Source organism: Pezoporus flaviventris, unplaced genomic scaffold (genome assembly GCF_033815535.1).
Source record: "Pezoporus flaviventris isolate CSIRO_AGI_PZ_B2104156 unplaced genomic scaffold, CSIRO_AGI_Pfla_v1 ptg000078l, whole genome shotgun sequence".
NCBI lineage: Eukaryota > Metazoa > Chordata > Aves > Psittaciformes > Psittacidae > Pezoporus > Pezoporus flaviventris.
Genome location: NW_026892626.1, coordinates 11,873,258 through 11,895,255, shown reverse-complemented (window position 1 = coordinate 11,895,255; position 21,998 = coordinate 11,873,258). Strand labels below are relative to the sequence as shown.

Here is a 21,998-nt window from a genome sequence, read left to right as displayed (position 1 = left end):
GGGTCGCCGAGCCCCCTCTAGCGGCTCCCGGCAGCGGCACAGGGGCGGTGCTGGTCCCCGTGTGACCCGGAGGAGCTCGCTTCTCCCCCCCGCCGCCGCCACCGCCTCCTTTCCTCCCTCCGCCCGCTTGCCCGGCCGGCGCCGGGCCCCGGATGCAAGAGGCCGGCGGAGGGACGTCATTGTTCCCCGACGGCTGTAACTGTAGGCGGAGCGGACCGGGCTGAGGCGGGGGCTGCAGCGAGGGGGACCCGGCAGCGCCGAGTCAAGAGAGACCGAACCAGGTAATGGGGTTGGGGTGCTGGGGGGAGGACGGACTCGGGCCTGGCGGCGGCCTGGCAAAAACCGGCATTGCCGCGTGCGTCTCCCTCCCTGGAAATCAATGGACCGGGGGGAGGGGCCGGCCCGGGAAAAGGAAGGAAAAGCGACCGGAGGGAGCAGCCGGCTGGGCTCAGCCCAGCCCAGCGGGGCGCTGGCCGGGCACACGGCCACTGCTCTCCCGGATGGCGGGCAGCCGGTGGAGGTGGGACCCCCGGGCGGGGCGTGGCGTGGCGTGGCGTGGCGTTCCCCAGCATGCGGCGAACGGACCCAGCCCCGCCACCACACCCTGGGCCCGCGGGATCAGCCCCCTCCTGGCGCCGCAAGAGGTGGCGATGCCCGGCGCACTGCCGCCACTGTGCGCCCGCTTTCACGAGCGGCCGAGGTCCCGCTGGTGCCCGCTGCCACCTGCCTCTCCCTTCTCGTTCTCCTCCTCCTGCTGGCGCGGGGACTCGGCGTTGGTTCCCCGCCTACCGGAGGCGGCGGGAGGGCGGCCGGGATCCTCAGGTCCCGCGGCACGAGCGGCGTTGTTCCTTGCTTGGCGAAGAGGCGGCGGCTCTTGGCGGGGCCTGCCGCCTCCCGCGGGGAATCGAACGCTTGGAAGGGTTCCACTTCTCGCCGTCCTCACGTCCCGTCCGTTAGTTGCCATGAGCACAGAGTCGCCCCAGGCCGCCCGCTGCTGCGCTCCTGCTTCCGGACGGTCCTGGAGCTGCGAGCCCGGAAAGCGACACCTGGGGAGGGGTTGAGGGCACTGAGGCGGGGCGGTGCTGGGCCTGACCCCGCGGCGCCGGTTGCCGCGTGCAGGAGGTGCTCGGCAGGGGTGGGTCGTAGCGTGAGGTGGAGGGAGAAGGGGGAGGTGAGGTGAGGTGAAGCGAGGGATCCCTCGGAGCCGTGCCCCGCCCTCGCCTGCCGTGTCGGCATCGGTTTGGTTTGGCTGTGTTTGGGCTTTTGCCGTTCCCAAGCGCGGAAATGCTGCGTGCCGCGCCGGTCCGTGAGAGCAGCGGTGCCAAACTGCTCTTAGGAACCAAAACCTGTCGGAAAGGCAGAGCGGGGGGTGAGCGGGTAGGTGCTTCAGGCTTAGCGCTGGTGACGGAAGGCCGGACAGTTCCATTTCGAGCTAGAGTATTACGACTTTAGCTGACTTTGAGATCTTCTCTTGCGACCCGGGAGAAGCAGACCCTCAGACCCCGGTGAAACACTGGGCAGACAAGCTTTGGGAGGACAGGGAGACTCCTGTGAGGTCACAGACCAGGCCACTCGTGGTCCTCAATCTCGGGGTCGCCAGTAGTGGCAGGAAGCGTTGCTGGGCTCCGACAGCGGGGAATGAGAGCTTCAAGTGCCTCTCTACTTCGTGTGCCGAACTGGCTTCCAGTTAAGGTTAAAGCGATAAATAACTGCGAGTTTCCTGGCTTGGCAGCTGGATTGTGTTTTAGGAAAGTAAAGTGTGGCGTGTGTATGTTCGGGATGTTCCTTATTTCTTTTCTTTTTGCTTTGTTTTGTTTTCGGGGGTGGGTTGGTTATATTTTTTTTTTTTTTGTAGGTGGTTTGGGTTTGTTTTTTTCTCTTACAGTAATGTTGCAGCGTGGAAGTATAGTTTGCAGTTAAGAAACATAAAAGTGCCTGGTCTTCATGTCTACCTGTAGTAGTTTCCTGTTGCTTTTTTCTACTAAGGTATTTTTGTGTATGTTATTGCTTTAGTCACTCCTGCAAATGTTTTGTCATGAGACAAATGGGTAATCTCTACTCCCCACTTAAACACAGCTTTGTGAGTGGGGTTTTTCTTTGGTTGTTGTTTGGGGTTTTATAATAATTTTTACCAGTTCTTTAGTTCTTCAAGTTATGTCTCTGATATTGAGTAACAGGATTTCCTTATGAAATGCTTCTTGATATTCTTAAGTCAACCAGAACTTTTGTCTCTGTTACAGATATGAACAATGACCATAGTTAACAAGCCAAAATCCTCAACATCTAAAAACTCGTCATCAAGGCGGCCCGACAAATCAAACAAACCCCGTACGAAGAAAATGACATCACGCACCATGAACTTGGGCCGTGTACCACCCACAGAAGATCCAAACAAAGTCTCTATGGACAAAGGACCAGGAGGCTCTATTTATTGTAGGACATCTCAAAAACCTAAGCCTTTTGGCCAGAGAGAGCTAAGTAAGTGTGTCTTCTGTCTTTCCCCCCTTTTCTTCACAACAAAAACCCCAAAAGTTAGAAAATGCAGTTCTCATTTGTTGCACTGATATAAGGCAGGCTTGTGATGAATAAAGCCTTCAGCACTAGGCTGCAATTTTGTGAGTCCCCTAAGGCAACTGAAGGGACTGGTATTGGAAAACCTATAGTTTTATGTATTTAAAATCTATTTGTAATAGTCAGTTTTGAGGAAATTCTTGTAATCCACAGACTTAGCCAGGTCTTCTGTGCTGTGCAGAGAAAAGTACATTTTACCTTTGTGTTTATGGCTTCCATTATTCACAAGCCTTTGAATGCTAACCCTGCTCAGGGAGAGGACTGGTATCTGTAGGGTTACCTGTACTCCTAGTTACTCACTTGATTTTCCATTATAGTTCTTACCTTTATTGCCATAGAATTACGAGTAAGTTTTTGGTTTGAGGTAGAATAAGAAAAAAAAAACAAGTAACACAATGATTGAATCAGTACTCAGATTAAAGGGTGTAGATGGAGGGAAACCTGGCCGAAGTTATTACAGTCAGTTGTAGTTTGTCTTGCTTTGAATGAATTGAAAAAGATGAATAAATTATGGTTCAAAACACTGTGTTGACCTGCAAATTCAAGTGGCAGCGTTTAAGCCATCCTCACGTTTTTGCGTTGTGGAGTAGACCTGGTTCTTCTGGCTGCTCGTGTAGAATGGTACCTTTTAAACATCCTTTTTCTAACAGAAACAGTAAATATTTTTTGAAATCTGATTTTCTTGCAGTTGTTAATGATGGAATTGCCCCACCACAAAGAATTCTTTTTCCACCTGAGAAAATTTGCATGGATTGGCAACAGACACTAAGTGTTGGAGTTGGACTGCAGAATCTGGGCAATACATGTTTCCTTAATTCTACTCTACAGTGTTTAACCTATACGCCTCCTCTCGCCAATTACATGCTTTCACTTGAACACACCAAGTCATGTGAGTACTTTCTCACATGATTATAAGTATGTTGGGCTGCTCCAAGAGTGAAAGAGCAGCAGGGATTCTGCGGAGAAAATGTGTGGCTTTCCCGTTTTACCTGTAAAAGCTGGTTTGAACATGATCTTTGTGGCCTTTTCTAACCAAAAGGATTCTGTGATTCCATGCTTATTTAACAGGAAGCTCGGAATGGCATATGAAGTGCATTTGTTCATTTAATGCCCAATGGTAAAATTGCAAATAAAGAGCATTTCTTGCTTTGTGTGAATAACGAAGTACGTTGTAAAGGAAGGCATTTGATGAACATTTGGCATTTGTGTTTCCTGCTGGTAGAAAGGTGGTAAAATGCAGGATGTTGGCATCGTAGCATCTTCGTCTCTGCAGCCTAGATACTGTCATGTGCTAGTACTGCAATAAATGACATGTTCACTATTGACCCATTAAAAAAGCCCACACCCTAGAAAGCACTACGAGCTAATTTCTGCTGACCTGAAATGGAAATTTGTGTGGGGCAGTATTAAAATTTAGACTGGTTTTATTCTAGTTAAGAGTTTGTATTTTTTGAACCTTTGAATTTGTGTTCTTCACATTTCCATTCTATGCTTGAACTGATTTGGCATAGGAGCCTCTTTTCATATCCTTCTAGGTCTATTTTGACAAAGGTACATGCATGCTTTTTGGTTTGGCATCTTAGTGTTTATTCCTAGAAATTTAACTGTGGTTTTTTTTGACATAGATAAAAATGTTTCCAATTAAGAACCCTGTTGCAAAAAGGAGGGCAGAAATACTTATACATACCTTCCTTTAACCTTTCCTTTCTCCCAGAGGCTTCTTAGCTCTGTGTCATGTAGCTCACCTAACAGCAGTATGCTGAAAATTGCACGCATTCTCTCTTAGTGCTGTATCATCAATGTCAGTAGTGTTTTGTCATACATTCTGCAGCCTGTAGAGTTCACATTCATATCAGTCTGCAAAAAAAAAAAAAAAAAAGTCATTGCAATACTGAAAATGTTCATCAGAAAATGCATTTTAATACATACTTAGTCGTCATTTAAATTCTGTACAGGATTGCATAATAAAATGTCACAAAACTCTTGGGATATTTACACCTTAGGAGAAGAGAATGTACATGAAGAGAGGACATTGTACCTGTAGCTTAAAAACTACTAATTCATAAGGTTGAGGTTTGTGTTTTTTGTAGCAATGCATATTTGGCTAGAATGTTGCTTCTTTCACTCTTCAGGTCATGAAAAAGGCTTCTGTATGATGTGTACATTGGAAGCTCACATTAACCAGGTCCTGTGTTGCTCTAACAATGCTATCAAACCTACATCTGTTATCAATGGCCTTAAAAGTAAGTCATTTCAGATGGTTTTCTTTTCATACATTTGGTAACTTTTCAAAGCACTATTTCAGGCATAGAAGTGATTTTGATACTTTTAGAAACGTGAGTTTTCTTTCATTTTCTAGGAGATAAATATAACCACCTTCTTATTTATTAGGAATAGGAAAGCATTTCCATTACGGCAGTCAAGAGGATGCACATGAATTCTTGTCCTTCACTGTTGATGCTTTGCAGAAAGCTTGCTTGAATGGAAGCACCAAGTAAGCATAAACAAATTATTTAACCCTTAGATGTTCTCTAGCCCCTTTTCCTCCTTTCTTTACTATACTACATTAAAATGACTGTCCTTGGTAAAAACTGTTTGAAGAGTTAAATCTGAGCCTTGCATCATCCGAGGTCTGATTTATCATTTCTTTCCAGGTTGGACATATCTTCTCAAGCCACCACACTTATTTATCAAATATTTGGAGGATACCTAAGATCCCGAGGTACTTGTTCAAAATCTTCCTGTCCTTTGAACTGGTCTGTGTCTGTTTGTCTGTAGTAAAGGACTTTGTGCTTTGACTGAAATAATATGTATGAAGACTTTAAATTTGTCCAGTCAGTGTTAAGCATTTGTATTTTGATTCCAGTAAAATGCTTGAACTGCAAAGCCGTTTCTGATACGTATGAACCATTCCTTGATATTACTTTGGATATAAAGGTAAGATGTTTTGTGAATATGGGTCGAGCTGTATGAAGACCTGTAAAGCTTTCCAAATGAAGGCATTTTACTTAAAAATATACACTGCTAAAAGGAAAGAGCTTGGTGTTGAGTGGGGGTGGATTGGGCTTTGGTCTTGTGTGGAATGCATCTAGATGCTCTCCATGTTTGCAGTGGGTTTAACCTGTAAAAACAGTAATCACATCTACACAAACACCTGTATTCTCACATTTCTCGATTATTCTGCTTCAGCATCTATACATCCATCGTTAGGCTGATGGGTTTGCTTGTTCTCATTATTGATGCCGTAGCATAGTACAGATGGTGTCTGTGGCACTGCAAACTTTATCTTTTATTTCAAAGTAGCATCATTTCCACAGGAGGTAAATGCTCGGCGTACTCTGAGGTTTCTGCCTCCTTCACAGTGGTTGCCGGTTGACAGTAGGTCACTTGAGGATGAACTAGCAAGGTTCTCTCGTAGTTATACCAGGAATTGTTTGAAATTTTGCATTTCCAGTGACTTAGTGCTCTACCTTCTTATTCATCCAGACCGTTACGTCTATCACTAAGGCTCTAGAACAATTTGTGAAACCTGAACAACTGGACGGAGAAAACAGCTATAAGTGTAGCAAGTAAGATTCCTACTAATTCCATCTGAGTCCAAGAGAAGGCGTTTAATGTGTCACATGAATATTTGGAAATAGAAGAATTGTGGCCATTAGCTCATATTAGACTTTTATTCCTACTGCTGCCTGCGCTGGGGTTTATTAGCCTTCGTCAGTGTGAGGTTGCACACAGAAATATTCGTCTGGCCAGAAGTTAAAGGGGATGTCTGCTAAGTAGTGGTGAGCTGAAGCACAGAGCTAAGGACAACGATTTGGGGTGGGAGGCAACATCAGCTGGCTGAAGGTCCTAGTGTTCTGTGTTAAAGGATTATGTTGTAAGCCCTTTGTTTTGTAGAGCTGTCCGCTTACATGCTGTTACCTTCTGTCTATTAACAAATGTGAAGTGCAGCATATGGGTTCATAAGCCTGTGCGAGAGATGAAAACTTGTTTGAGTTTTGGGAGGGTGAGGAATTTTGCTGTTAAACATTTGTCTGTGCTTATTTTTAAGGTGTAAAAACATGGTTCCTGCCTCCAAGAGGTACACAATACATCGCTCCTCCAAAGTTCTTACAATATCACTGAAAAGATTTGCAAATTTTACTGGTGGCAAGATCAACAAGGTATATTTGCAGCTGTAAAGCAGCTTTATCTTCTTGGAATGGGAGATTTCCCCAAGAAAATATCATTTAAAACTTGTTAATATTTGCAGGCTGTAACCATTGACTAATAACAATAGTCTAAGAAAAGTCAATCTAACAACTATGGCTTACAGTAACCATAAGAGTATACCTCACTCTTAGAGCTAATTCTGCAGAAAACAGTTCTCTGCAGCTCCAACTATGAAATATTGTTTCTGAGAATAGGTATTTTTAAATGAATCAAGACTATATTTGTGTGATCCTAGCCTGTGTTTTGAGAAGGGTTTTTGTTAGGCTGTTCCTTGAAGTGTTTCAGGATAATTTTTGAATCTTCCTGTCCTGTGTTTAGGATGTGAAATATCCTGAATATTTGGATCTTCGAGCGTATATGTCCCAATCAATGGGAGAACCACTCATCTACGCTTTATATGCAGTTCTTGTTCATTCTGGTTTCAACTGCAATGCAGGACACTATATCTGCTTCATAAAGGTGGGTATCAGCTTGATTTCTAACAGGGTAAAATAAACAAAGAAAATCAATGTTACTGGCAACCACCATTTTGATGGAGAAAGGTTGAATGATGTGTTCCGTTTGATTTGTTTGGTACGTTTCGTGCTGTAGTGTTCCGCCTGTGATGTCATTTGGACATCATGCATTTTGTCTGAAGACGCCACTGTCTTTTGTTTGCAGGCCGGCAATGGATTTTGGTATCGAATGAATGATGCCATAGTGGAGCGTTCTGATATCAAAACGGTTCTCAATCAGCAAGCTTATTTACTTTTTTATATCAGGTAATACCGACTACTGAATCTGTTCAGAATATATTTACTTTCCTGTTACTGATACTTTTCTTTTTTTCCAAGTGTTTTTCTTTCTGTCCTAGGAAAAGTTTACTGTTTCTGTAATTCAGTTCTGTCTAACCTGAACTTACCGCTGTCATTTACTGTCTTTCATTGCTTGGCCTTAAACTGGTGTGCTTGTGTACATTGCTCTGTATCCGCTCTATGTAGCGGGGTAATTTAGAAGAGGAGAAATAACACCATAGTAAGGGTGAGTTGTTGCTCTGACAAGAATAGTCATTGTAGGGAGACCATTGTCTGTCTTTTTTAGTTTGTAGTCTTGGTTGAGTCCTTTGTATGTGGCTTCTGTGTCACATCATCTGTTCTTATAAAATTATAGATGGGGTTTTAATCCAAGAATAGATTGAAAGAAAAACTCTAAAGTGATATCACTGTTTTTTTTCCAAGGCGCTACGATCTGACACTTGGAGAACGTGGTTTTTACTTACCAGCAACTTCTTATCCCCGTTCATTCCTTGGTCAGCGGGGGCCTAATAGCAAGCAGGCTGGATTTATGGGACCACGGCTTCCTCCTCATATGATTAAGGTAATTTGCAGGGAGCAAATAATGGCACCAAATTGATAATGTTGCTTTCTTTTGATGTGGTTTGGGAGCTTGTAGTTTTAGAGCATCTGAATTTTATTTTCCCTCCCACACTGCAGCTTTCTTCACAACCATCATGCAACAGATCACTCTTTTTCAGTGTTAGTTTAGCTGAGATAGTGAAAACGATTTTTCTTGGTCCTGGGTACAAGACCAATTATTGCAGTGTTTTCAGGGAACGTTTAAAGGGGAAAATAAACATATTTGGGAAGCGCTTTAGTGAATGTTAAGTTCTTTGAGTTGGTTTCAGAAAATGAGGCTCATTTGATACCAAGATGCAGTAAACCAAAAGCAGCAGGAATGAAACACACTTGTTGGACTTAGGTTTATATTGGAAGTGGGGTGTTTTTCTTCTTAGGTGGTGAGGCAATTTGTAGAAATATTTAGTAGGAGAATTTAATGTTTTAATAAGTGCGGTGTGATTGCACATATTCATCTTGCAATCTTTTCTTTTTAAATACAGAATTCAAGTCGCTTAAATGGAAATGGACCCCTAAAAGAGGATACAAATCCTGTTGGTATCACCATAAAAAGGCCATCTTCAGCTCCACCAACAGCTTGCATTCAAAACTGGGCCATTACCAGGCCTTCAACTACGGATCCATCAAAAGCCCAGAAGATCACTATCAGTATTCATAACAAATTGCCTGAGTGTCAGACTGTGTCACAACCTGACTGTCTTACCAGTGCTTTGGAGAATGAGGATCTCAGCAAGGCTGTTCCTTCCTCCACAATTACAAATTCTCTCAGAGCAGAGTCTACCTCAAATGCATCTACAGTGGCAGTTACTGCTAACATTTCCAAACAGGAAGTTCCTGATGAAATGTTTGTAGAGCCAGCAGTGAATGGAAGTCCTACGCTCGGGTCTGATGCTACAGTCGCTTCCAGTCCAGAGTCTTCAGGAAAATCTGAGGCGTCAAATGGCGTGTTTAAAATGAATTGCAACATATCTTCCAACGGAATTGTAATAGGGAAGGTAGTCGGCACATTGCAGAATTCCCATTCTTTCTGTGAGAGTGCTGAAGAAGAGAGATCCCATCATGTGCTGCCAAAAAATGATTCACTAAATGGTGCTATTAGTTTAGATAATGGATCTAAACAAAATGGACTGAAACTTGATGATTTTACTTGCCAAGTCCAACCTGCTAAACCTTCTGAGATATTCTTTGCTAAAACAAATGGATTGCTTGAACCAGTGAGTTGTTTGTTCCATCTAGAACTCCTCACCTATGGTGTGTTTACTATTCAAGAGCATTAAAATGTTCCTAAGTCATGTGAAACACTGTGAAAACAGGCAGCACAAATTTAAACTTCATCGTTAACACTTTGTGCTGTTGTCGCATTAGAATTTGCAGAGCTGAACTGGCATGTGAGAACATGTCAACTTCAGAAAATTTCACCTGAGATAGTACTTCATAAGTTTCATAAATATACTGGGGGGGAAGGGGTGATGTGTGAAATAGCAGTGGTGCATGTAAGGCAAAGTGATCTTGTTTAATAACTAATGAGGAAATTTTGAAAACAGTTTTCTTCTAAAGGTAGTATTTTTTTTGTCTGTTAATGTCTGCGTTTTAATTGTAGATACCTGTAGCTGAGTCACCGATTCCTCAAGAAATAATCTTAGAATCCCTGGCCTACAGCCACCTGAACAGGTTGTCAGAGAAAACAAGGTAAATTGAGTACACTCTGATGAAAACAAGATTTCATACAAGTTTATCATTGTTTTGCCCATCAACTAGTACTATTTAATAGAAAGCTTTACACAGTACAGCAAATTCCACACTGTACGTGTAGGGTTGCAGACATCAGCACTGAACATGTGTTATTCTGATATTAATTAAAGCAGATGCCTCCCAGAATGGTTCTGTTTCTTCATAGGATAATTTTACTTTTTTTTACAATTGGATTTCTTTTCCAATGTAAATTCCCACCTCGTGCCCTCCCATTTTGTGGAGAGAGGGAAATGAATGAGTTGACTTTTTTCTAGTTTGGGGAGAGCGAAGGTAGTGGTTTTGGCTACTGATACGATGCAGAGCAGTGAGCAGAGGGAGACAAATGTGTTTGGTGTGGGTTTTAATGTACTACTTGCAAGCTCAAGAGAAGAAAAACATCTTCTCCATCTTCTCTGGGCACTGCTGAATGTGTAAGAGTCGGTTTCTAAAGGGACTGCCTTACAGAGTCCCTTTAGAAAGCTACAGTTTTCAAACTGTGTAAGGGAGTTTAGAAACATACAGAGTTTACCAGTAGCCACCAAATCTTTTACTTCAAGGGATTTTTGCTCCTAACATTTATCTTTTAGGGGAACTTTTTCAAGTGAAAAATGTGTTTTTGTTTTGTGCAGTGTCCCTGCACCTCAGAAGTCTGAGGGTGATCATCTTATGGAAACCGTAGTGACGGAAACAGTGTTTGTCTATGAACAATCCAGGATGCCTCTTTCCGACCTTGGCTGTGAGATTGAAAGTACTTTTACTGTATCAGACTCTGAAACCACCGAAACCATTGCTACCGAAGACGTTGCTGAAAGTGTTATAACAAATGCTGATAATGTACATCCCAGTATCAACGGTCAGCACAAGGTCAGGAAAAAATCCTTGGATACTGAAGATGAATACCTTGGGCATTGTGAGTCTGAAGAAAGTAGAGACAAAGACAAACCAGGAAGACCAAACGAACCTGTACTCTTTGCAAAAGGAGATCCTTCGTATATGAAAGGGTCTCCCGAGAGTGAAGAGAAATTATGGCAAACTTCCTCTGTGAAGTCTGACATTGAATGTAGTCCTAAAAAACTTGCATGTCTAGGTGTTACAGATAAATGCCAAGATACAAAGGACATTTCTAATAACTACGTAGAGGTACCACCTGTTAATGACTCTTCTATTACAAAGCTGGATAAAGTTCTGGAGAGTCAATTCTCCAGACAAAATGAGGGGGTGAATAATAAAAAATGCGAAGAGGATAATAGGCAAAAATACGAGGAGAAGATACATGACTCCAAAAAAACTGACAAAGAGCACTACCGAAAGAAGAGACAATACTCTGACAGTAAAGACCAGAAGCAAAGCAGGAGCAAAGCGGATGATCGTTCCTACAAAAGGAGGCGCTCTCGCAGCATGGAAACAAATAAGCAATATCATCATAAGCAGGATTATTGCAATAAAGGCAAGTACAGACCTTCCTATAATGAAAGAAACAGTCCAAATAATGGCAAAAGCTCAGGAAAATACTCTCGTTATAAATCCCGCAGCAGAGAAAGAACGGAACAAGACAGGAATAGGTATTACCATTCCAAAGGAGAGAGGACTTGGAACAGGGAAAGATACTACCAAGATGAATTACGGAGATGGGAAAAATGCAGATATTACAAGGATTATTACTCTGTTCATGGAACAGGAGATGGTAGAGAGAGGAAGTCGTCTCATTTTGATAAAGCCTTTGACAAATTGAGTCAATTCTACAAATCACATAGGGATTATCACTGCAAGAGCAGATGGGCTCACAACACTCACTCCAGAGAGGAAGGAGCCCATCACTTGAGTAGCCACAGAGAGAACTTCCGTCATTGTTCACTACCTCTGCAGCAGTCTGAAAAACACTCTCGGGAAGGGCACGCACCTCCACCTGCCTCAGCTCATGCACAATTTGACAACTCTTTCTGGGAAAATGAGAAACTGAGGCTTGGCAAGAAGAAATATGGCGACGCAGAAGGAAGCGAAGCTGAAGTGGAAAAGAAACGCCGCAAGATAGATGACCAAAGAATGAAAAAAGATAAGAAGGTCAAGAAGAAAAAGAAGTCCAAAGATAAATATCGAGAGAAGGATTACAAGTAAGCAGGAATTCCAGCATAATCCGCCATTCTTTTCCTAACTCTTTTCTGAATGTTTCCCATGCCTGCCTTTTTCCCATTGTTTATAAGTGATTTTTGTAGGATAATCTGACTACAGGTTGGTCATTAGGCTGGTCATTAGGTTGGTCAAGCAAACATAGGAAGGATGTTGCTGAATAGCGTTAGAACGCTAGATCTCGAGCAGAAAGTTAAGAACCTCTTGTGGTTTAAACCCAGTGTGCTGAACCCAGGACAGAACCACATCTGCGCACTGTTCCTGATTAGGTTGCAACAATTATATATTTTTAATTCCACATATTCCACAATTAGCCCCTGTAAGGATTTGTGTACAAACCAAGACTTACTGTCATTCAGTCTGAAGGCTAATGTTTGTTGCATCTAAAGTCAGATGTGCAGAAATTACTACAAAATAACTGACACACAGCAAGCCATCACCTGTGATAAAATAAGTAACATTCCACACATGCATCAAATGCTGCATCCGTTTTCCTATTTTTAACCTGCATGTTTCCCTCAGACTTCAGGATTTGGATGGCCTTGTGTTCCGCATTGACAATGACAATCGCAAACGGAAGAAAAAGAAGAAAAAGAAGAAACATATCAGGAAACTGAAAGACTTCTCAGAATATTTAGATTCTCGTCTCGAGAAGACGACGCAGGAGAAGAAGAGAGTGCCCATTTTTTCAGGCAACTATTTATGTGAGCAATACAGAGGCCAGGGCAGTGAAAAAACATACAAGGACAGGAAGCCTTCTGGGGCAGGTGACAACAAGAAATACGGCTTCATCCCATCCAGTAAGTATGTGAACGGTAAAAAGCCACAGGGTGTTTGCAGGACTCCTTTTTACTCACAAAGACACTTGTTACAGTTGGAACAACCCTTAAATGCTTTTATACAGTAGTGCAAGTGGTAGATGATGACATGAGACTTCCGGTCTAGTAATATTGTAGTAAAGCACCATCTTCCCCAAAAAGACTTCCAGGGTAATTGATTTAAATAAAATACTATGTTCAGCTGTTTCACCACATAGATACGGAGCTGACTGCTTATTCAGATGAACGTCAGTTGATGATAATACTGAACTATGCTTCCAGATATAGCTCAGTCTTCTCCTAAACGCAGTTGTTAACCCCCCAGAGGAAGCTTGCAACTTAAGACCTGGAGAGTATGTTAAATGCCTGCCACTGGTTTATTTCCTTCTGGTTGTTTTTCGTTAGCATAGGCTTAAAAATACAGAGAAGTGGGCTGAGGGAGAGCTGTTTTGCAATCGGAAACAATTCATCTACTCTAGGACTGTTTTGGCTTTAGTGAATGCTCCTGCCAGCAGGTGGCCAACTCTGGTTATTTCTAAACCAGTCAAAAGTATAGGAAGAAATTAAATGCCTTGCACCCCACTACACAGGTCAGGGGCATTACGATTAGTGCGCTATCTGTGTAGGTGTAAGAGATGTTAACCGATAAACACAGTGATAGAACCCCACTTTGATCCACTGCTTGCAACACAAGTGGAATATGAGGAGGGCAGTGAAAAGCAGAATTTCAGTATTTCCTCAAGTCCATAGATGTTAACAGACTTCCTCTTGTGGAAGGTCCGTCTTTAAAAATATTAAATAAATGGGTCCCAAGTAGGAATTTCTGGATAATGGAATCTCTCTCAAAAAAGGCCACCACAGCAGTGTGTTTTTAAAGAGCCTGGAACCTCTCAAACAGGCTAGGGACAGACAACAGCTGAGAAGGAATTGTTAGGTTGTGCCTTTTCACCAGGACTCCCCAGTAAATTAATAAGGATGGAAAGGGCTTGTGACAGGGTTTGACATTGAACATCATGACAGGGAGTGACATTGCTTTCTTTTGTCTTTCAGATGCAAAGCTCACTGATGGAATCCTTCAATACCCAACCTAATCCTACCAACAAAATCAACTACTTCTCACCCTCAGTCCCGACTTTTTACCTTCAACATCATCAACCCTTTACCTTCAAAAACGATGACTCTTTACATGGAACTCGACATTACCAATATTGACCATCAAAACTTAGAATTTATTATTGAAACATTTACCATCAAGACAAAATCCAATCATAAGTGGTGCTTAACATTTCTGTACAGAATTTTACCATGAAAGACTTTTTTTTAGTTTTTAACTTGAGACTTTGTTTTTTAAGATAATCCAAAAGGGTGGAAACTTTTTACAACTGCTGAACATTGTAAACTACCACATTATGTTCTCACACGTGTGAGATAAGGCCCTGGAATAGACCATCTCAAATGCTGCTTATTACAGGCTCAGGTTGACTTTATGTTATTCATGTAATGTTACTCCAAGTTAGACACCTGGTGCAAGAGCAACCAGGGATTACAAAAATTGCAACTGACAGTCTGTATATTTAATTTAAAGACTTATTTAATATTTCTCAAGTAGAATTTTTTTGCAAGAGCTTCATTTTCTTTCCTGTTCTGTCGGACACTAGGATCTAATGTACTTCATATACGAGTTATATTCAAGATCTGGAAGAAAATCATCTGGTTCTCAGCATTGTGAAACAACAGATATGCAGTTTTGAATGTATTTCTCAAGATGATTTGTAATACTCTTCCGTATGTTTTTATTACATTTTCTTAATATACTGTCACTTGTCTGAAGTCTCAGTTGTCTGGTTTTGTCTCTCTAAAGTGGCTAGCTAAAGACAAATTCATACTGTGATTTTAATTTTTGTTATTAAATGCTATCAAACTGTGATGCACTTATTCACTGGTCCTGCATCAGGAGATGAGTGGGGAACCTGTATTAAATACAGTTCATCTGAATAATCTGTCTGGTTTATACAAGCTGTGTTGTTCAGAGATGTCTAAAGTTTGATCTTTGTTTTTTTAAAGATAAAAAGCACTTGCCCCACTGTAAATATATAGCATGTAAAATTTATATAGTATATAAATACAGCAAAGTTAAAATGGATTTTTACTTGAGTTTTACTGGAGTTATTTAACATGCAATATGTCATGTGAACTGACAGCTTTCAGAGTGTATTTGATGCTCAAGAAATTAGATCTTCCTTTCAGTGGTAGGGGAGATGATGCTGTCGCTGTGACCCAGAGAAGATCAGTAACTTGGGATTTCATCTGCCTAAACAAGAATGCAGAAGGCTTTCTTTCTCCTTTGGTGTTAAAAGCTTCCACCACCAGGCAGCAAGCTGGGAGCTCATCAGTAGCTTTTTACTGTGTGTGACACTAAATCAAAATCCAAAGGAGAAAGGTTAATGTTTCAGTAAATACTTGAAGAAATATTTTGGTACATGGAAAACCCCATAAAGCCAATCTATAAGTGTACCCTGCATAATGTTCCTATGGCAACAGTTCTGTGAAGTTACATAAAGTAACATGACAAAGAAACCACACACTGTTCATGTATCTGGCTTTTTCTTCCTCTTTTGTCCTCTGGCTCCCTGATTTGGTGTCTTGTCTTTGATGAATAACCCTGTCATAGGTGTATAAAAGGAGTTTCAGCATTGACTGCTTGTCATGGTTTAAGCCCAGCCAGTAATTCAGAGCCACGCAGCCACTCGCTCACTCTCCCCTTTCTTCCACCCTGCTCCCAGAGGGATGGTGAGGAGTATCAAGAGAATGTAAATCCCACAGGTTGAGATAAGAACAGTCCAGTAACTAAGGTACAATACAAACCCACTACTGCTACCACCAATAGTAATAATTATGAGGGAAGTAACACGGGAGGGAATATACAACTAAAAGGGGAGACGAAAGAACAAACCAATAAGCACAAAGTCATGCTCAATACAATTGCTCAGCACCCACCAACCGATACCCAGCCAGACCTCAGCAGCTATCTGGGCCTTCCAGGTATCTCTCCCCAGTTCATATACTAGGCATAACATGCTGTGGTATGGCATATCCCTTTGGCTAGTTCGGGTCAGGTGTCCTTTCCCTGCTTCCTCCTGGTTTCCCATGCCCCTCCTCACTGGCAGAGCATGAAACTGGAAAGTCCTTGATCAGCATAAGCATTACTTAGGAACAACTAAAATATCGGTGTGTTACAGCACTGTTAGACTAAAGTGGAAAACAGCACTGCACAGCTGAACCCATGACAGTATCCACCCATGGAATATCCATGACATTTAGGTCATGCTCAGATCCCTTTTTTTTTCACTATACCATTGCTTTTTGTCTCATATATTTACACACACACACAGAGATACCATTCCTTAGTCCATGGACCATCCCTATAAAGTTTGCTGAATTCACTCAGTCCACGATGTCAGGCTCCATCTCTTGCAACAGCCTCTCAGGGCAGGAGAGACAGTGTGTTGGGATGGGTTGTTGCCTGTTGACGACACCGCTGAACTCATCTGGTCACTGCTGAGCTTGTCTGGTTTCATCAAAGTTCATTCTTTGTTGGGATGATGTTCGGAGGGAAGTCAAGGTCAGTCGATGCTGACCTGAGGACGGTTCTATTGCTGCTTTTGGCTTTCTTATGACTTTATTCTCCACTGACGTTCACGACAGCACGTATCTTCTTTTCAAAGCCCACAGTGGTAGAGATGGGCATCTGGCTGATGGGCTATAGAAGCGTTGTATAGCAGGCAACGTCATATGAGTTCATTGACTGTTTTCCCCCCAGATTAAACCCCTTTGAGGTACACACTGGACTTCCCCATGTTCCCACATTACCCACCAAGTACATCCAGGCACCTGAGCAAAAGCAATCCCATGAGTGGGTTTGCCTTGAAGCAGGAATAACCCAGACTGTCTTCACCAACAAATTCTTTATGTGCACCACAGGAACTTTATCCCCCTCTACAATATGTAAAAGTTCTGACTGTGCTGGGCCAGCCCTGTTGGCAGATCCTCTGGTGCTGACCAACCAGGTGGCTTTTGGTAAATGCGTATCCCAGCATTTGAAAGTCCCACCACCCATTGCTCTCAGTGTAGTTTTTAACAGTCCATCAGACCGTTGAATTTTCCCAGAGGCTGGTGCATGGTAGGGGATGTGATATACCCACTCAATGCCATGCTCTTTGGTCCAAGTGTCTATAAGGTTGTTCCAGAAATGAGTCCCATTGTCTGACTCGGTTCTCTCTGGGGTGCCATGTCACCACAAGACTTGTTTCTCAAGGCCCAGGGTAGTGTTCTGGGCAGTGGCGTGGGGCACAGCGTATGTTTCCAGCCATCCCGTGGTTGCTTCCACCATGGCAAGCACATGGCACTTGCCTTGCCAGGGTGGTGGGAGTGTGATACAGTCAATGTGCCAGGCCTTCCCGTATTTGTACTTCAGCCATTGTCCTCCATACCAGAAAGGCTTCATCCTCTTGGCTTGCTTAATTGCAGCATGTTTCACATTCATGAATAACCTGGGCAATAGTGTCTATTGTTAAACCCACCCCTCAATCATGAGCCCACCTTTCTGTTGCATCTCTGCCTTGATGGCCTGAGGTGCCTTGCTGGGCCTCAGGCCCAGCAAGCTAAAAATAATTCACCCTTATGTTGTCAATCTGAGTCCATCTGAACCACTTCAATCTTAGCCACTTTATCCACTTGTTGGTTGTTCTGGTATTCCTCAGTGGCTCGACTCTTGGGTACATGGGCATCTCCATGGCGTACCTTCACCACCAGATTCTGCACCCGGGCAGCGATGTCTTGCCACAGTGCAGCAGCCCAGATGGGTTTACCTCTGCACTGCCAGTTCCTCTGCTTCCATTGCTGCACCTCCCCCACAGGGCATTTGCCACCATCCATGAGTCAGTATAGAGATAAAGTACTGGCCACTTTTCTCTTTCAGCAATGTCCAGGGCCAGCTGGATGGCTTTCACCTTGGCAAACTGACTCAATTCACCCTCTCCTTCAGCAGTTTCTGCAGCTTGTCATAAGGGACTCCATACAGCTGCCTTCCATCTCCGATGCTTTCCCTCAATACGGCAGGACCCATCAGTAAACAAGGAATATTGCTTCTCACTGTCTGACAGTTGATTATATGGTGGGACCTCTTCAGCACGCATAACCTGCTCCTCTGGTGACATTCCAAAATCTTTGCCCTCTGGCCAGTCCATGACGACTTCTAGAATTCCTGGATGACTGGGATTTCCTGTTGGAGTTTGTTGTGTAATTAGAGCAGCCCACTTACTCCATGTAGCATTGGCTGCATGATGTGTAGAGGAGACCCTGCCTTTGAACATCCATCCCAGCACAGGTAACAGGCGTGCCAGGAGGAGCTGTGCTTCAGTGCCAATCACTTCTGAAGCAGCTCAAACCCCTTCATAGGCTGCCAGTATCTCTTTTTCAGTGGGAATATAGATGGCCTCAGATCCTCTGTATCCCTGATTCCAAAAGCTGAGGGGTCAACCTCGAGTTTCCCCTGGAGTCTTCTGCCAGAGGCTCCGGGCAGGACCATTCTCCCTGGCTATGGTGTACAGTACATTTTTCACATCTGGCCCGGTCCAGACTGGTCCAAGGGCCACTGCATGAACTATCTCACGTTTAATTTGCTCAAAGGCTTGTTGTTGCACAGGGCCCCATTTAAAATCATTCTTCTGGGTCATGTGATAGAGAGGGCTTACAATCGAACTGTGATTTGGGATGTGCATTCACCAGAACCACACAGCGCCCAAGAAAGGTTTGTGTTTCTTTCTTATTAGTTGGTGGAGACATTGCTGTTATCATGTTGATCGCATCTGTGGGGATCTGGTGACATCCATCATGGCATTTTATTCCCAAAAATTGAATCTTCTCTGCAGGTCCCTTGACCTTACTCCATTTTATGGCAAAACCAGCTTTCAGCAGGATCTGGATAATTTTCCTCCCTTTCTCAAAGACCTCTTCTGCTGTATTGCCCCACACGATAATGCCATCAATGTATTGCAGGTGTTCTGGAGCTTGCCCCTGTTCCAGTGCAGTCTGGATCAGTCCATGGCAGATGGTAGGGCTGTGTTTCCACCCCTGGGGCAGTCGGTTCCAACTGTACTGGACGCCCTTCCAAGTAAAAGCGAACTGTGGCCTGCACTCCACTGCCAAAGGAATTGAGAAAAATGCATTGGCAATATCAGTTGTGACATACCACTTGACTGCCTTTGACTCCAGTTCATATTGGAGTTCCAGCATGTCCGGTACGGCAGCACTCAGTGATGCTGCGACTTCGTTCAGGCCACGATAGTCTACTATTAGTCTCCACTCTCCATTAGACTTTCACACTGGACATATAAGGCTATTAAAGGGTGAGCGTGTCCTACAGATCACTCCTTGGCTCTCCAGTCTATGGATCAGCTTATGGATGGGAATCAGGGAGTCTCAGTTGGTGTGATATTGCCACCGGTGCACTGTTGTGGTCACGACTGGCACTTGTTGTTTGACCTCCATCAACCCCACAACAGAAGGATCCTCTGAGAGACCAGGCAAGGTGGACAGCTGCTTAATTTCCTCCGTCTCCAGGGCAACGACACCAAAGCCCATCAGTACCCTTTTGGATCTCTGAAGTACCCTCTTCTGAGCTAGTCTATGCCAAGGATGCGCGGAGGCTCTGGACCAGTCACAATAGGGTGCTTTTGCCACTCCTTCCCAGTTAGGCTGATTTCAGGCTCCAGTACAGTCAACTCTTGGGATCCTCCTGTCACTGTAGAAATACAAATGGGTTCCACCCCTTGAGAGCTTGGTGGCATCAGGGTGCACTGGGAACCGGTGTCTACTAAAGCCTTATACTCCTGTGGGACTGATGCGCCAGGCCACCTGATCCACACAGTCCAGTAAACCTGACTGTCCCTCTCCTCCATCTGGCTGGAGGCAGGGCTCCTCTAATAGTGATCATAAGATTCTCCACTTACTTCTTGTAGAAAAGGATTACAATTCCTTATCATAGAATATGGAATAAAATCAGCTCTTCCACCCCATCTGGGAAGCTGCTCACTGAACACTGGAGCAGCAACTTTCTTGGGAGGATCATCCTTGACCATTGTTTTTCTCTTCAATTCATGGACTTGTTCCTCCAGAACTGAGGTAGGTTTTCCATCCCACTTTCTCAGGTCTTCTGAATGATCCCACAGGTAAAACCATAGGGTGGCCCACAGCATGTACTCCCTATATCCCTTCTCAGGCACTGTAAATGTAGGGTTGCAGATGTCAGCGCCGAGCATGTATTATTCTGATATTAATTAAAGGCAGATGCCTCCCAGAATGGTTCTCTTTCTTCATAGAATTATTTTCCTTTTTTTTTTACGATCGGAAATCTTTTTCTATTTTTTTTTTTTCCATCCTAGGATGTGTGAATGTAAATTCCCACCTCGTGCCCTCCCATTTTGTGGAGAGAGGGAAATGAATGAGTTGACTTTTTTCTAGTTTGGGGAGAGCGAAGGTAGTGGTTTTGGCTACTGATGCGATGCAGAGCAGTGAGCAGAGGGAGACAAACGTGTTGGGTGTGGGTTTTAATGTACTACTTGCAAGCTCAAGAGAAGAAAAACATCTTCTCCATCTTCTCTGGGCACTGCTGAATGTGTAAGAGTCGGTTTCTAAAGAGACTGCCTTACAGAGTCCCTTTAGAAAGCTACAGTTTCCAAACAGTGTAAGGGAGTTTAGAAACATACAGAGTTTACCAGTAGCCACCAAATCTTTTACTTCAAGGGATTTTTGCTCCTAACATTTATCTTTTAGGTGAACTTTTTCAAATGAAAAATGTGGTTTTTGTTTTGTGCAGTGTCCCTGCACCTCAGAGGTCTGAGGGTGATCGTCTGATGGAAACCGTAGTGACGGAAAATAATAACTATGCAGAAGTACCGCCTGTTAATGACTCTTCTCTTACAAAGCTGGATAAAGTTCTGGAGAGTCAATTCTCTAGACAAAATGAGGGGTTGAATAATAAAAAATGCGAAGAGGATAACGGGCAAAAATACGAGGAGAAGATACACGACTCCAAGAAAACTGACAAAGAGCACTGCCGAAAGAAGAGACAATACTCTGACATTGACGAGGAGAAGCAAAGCAGGAGCAAAGTGGATGATTGTTCCTGCAAAAGGAGGTGCTCTCACAGAATGGAAACAAATAAGCAATATCATCCTAAGCAGGACTACTGCAATGAAGGCAAGTACAGACCTTCCCATAATGAAAGAAACAGTCCAAATAATGGCAAAAGCTGAGGAAAATACTCTCGTTACAGATCCTGAAGCAGAGAAAGAACGGAACAAGACAGGAATCAGTATTATCATTCCAAAGGAGAGAGAACCTGGAGCATGGAGATGGGAAAAATGCAGATATTACAAGCCTTATGACTCTGTCCATAGAAAAGGAGATGGTAGAGAGAGGAAGTCCTCTCATTTTGATAAAGCCTTTGACAAATTGAGTCAATTCTACAAATCACATAGGCATTATCACTGCAAGAGCAGATGGGCTCACAACACTCACTGCAGAGAGGAAGGATGGCATCACTTGAGCAGCCACAGCGGAAACTTCCGTCATTGTTCACTACCTCTGCAGCAGTCTGAAAAACACTCTCGGGAAGGGCACGCACCTCCACCTGCCTCAGCTCATGCACAATTTGACAACTCTTTCTGGGAAAATGAGAAACTGAGGCTTGGCAAGAGGAAATATGGCAATGCAGAAGGAAGAGAAGGTGAAGTGGAAAAGAAATGCCGCAAGATAGATGATAAATACCAAGTGAAGGATTACAAGCAAGCAGGGATTCCAGCATAATCCGCCATTCTTTTCCTAACACTTTTCTGAATGTTTCTCATGCCTGCCTTTTTCCCATTTCTAAGTGATTTATATAGGATAATCTGACTACGTGTTGGTCATTACGCTGGTCATTAGGTTGGTCAAGCAAACATAGGAGGCATGTTGCTGAATAGCATTAGAATGCTAGATCTGGAGCACAAAGCGAAGAACCTGTCGTGGTTTAAGCCCAGCCTGCTGAACCAAGGACAGAACCACATCTGCGCAATGTTCTTAATTAGGTTACCTTAGATTAGCC

General features: G+C 43.4%; 1 protein-coding gene across 1 annotated transcript; it reads left to right on the top strand.

Moving 5' to 3' along the window:
* Positions 1–136: 136 nt before the first annotated feature.
* LOC133279473 (ubiquitin carboxyl-terminal hydrolase 42-like) lies at positions 137–14,996 on the top strand. The gene is made up of 17 exons (XM_061473213.1): positions 137–281; positions 2,241–2,478; positions 3,260–3,460; positions 4,704–4,814; positions 4,963–5,065; positions 5,226–5,293; positions 5,438–5,508; positions 6,058–6,140; positions 6,623–6,734; positions 7,102–7,242; positions 7,444–7,544; positions 8,001–8,139; positions 8,660–9,391; positions 9,778–9,866; positions 10,538–12,019; positions 12,558–12,850; positions 13,904–14,996. The coding sequence occupies exons 2-17, from the start codon at positions 2,250–2,252 to the stop codon at positions 13,942–13,944; spliced, it is 3,996 nt and encodes a 1,331-aa protein (XP_061329197.1). The 5' UTR covers positions 137–281; positions 2,241–2,249; the 3' UTR covers positions 13,945–14,996.
* Positions 14,997–21,998: the final 7,002 nt, after the last annotated feature.

What these genes read in the sequence shown, in the direction of transcription:
- LOC133279473 (XM_061473213.1), top strand. Translation starts at nt 2,250, where the DNA reads ATGACCATAGTTAACAAGCCAAAATCCTCAACATCTAAAAACTCGTCA. An exon ending in TGTTATCAATGGCCTTAAAA is followed by an intron (nt 4,815 to 4,962) that starts GTAAGTCATTTC and finishes CTTATTTATTAG; the next exon opens with GAATAGGAAAGCATTTCCAT. An exon ending in AGGATACCTAAGATCCCGAG is followed by an intron (nt 5,294 to 5,437) that starts GTACTTGTTCAA and finishes TTTTGATTCCAG; the next exon opens with TAAAATGCTTGAACTGCAAA.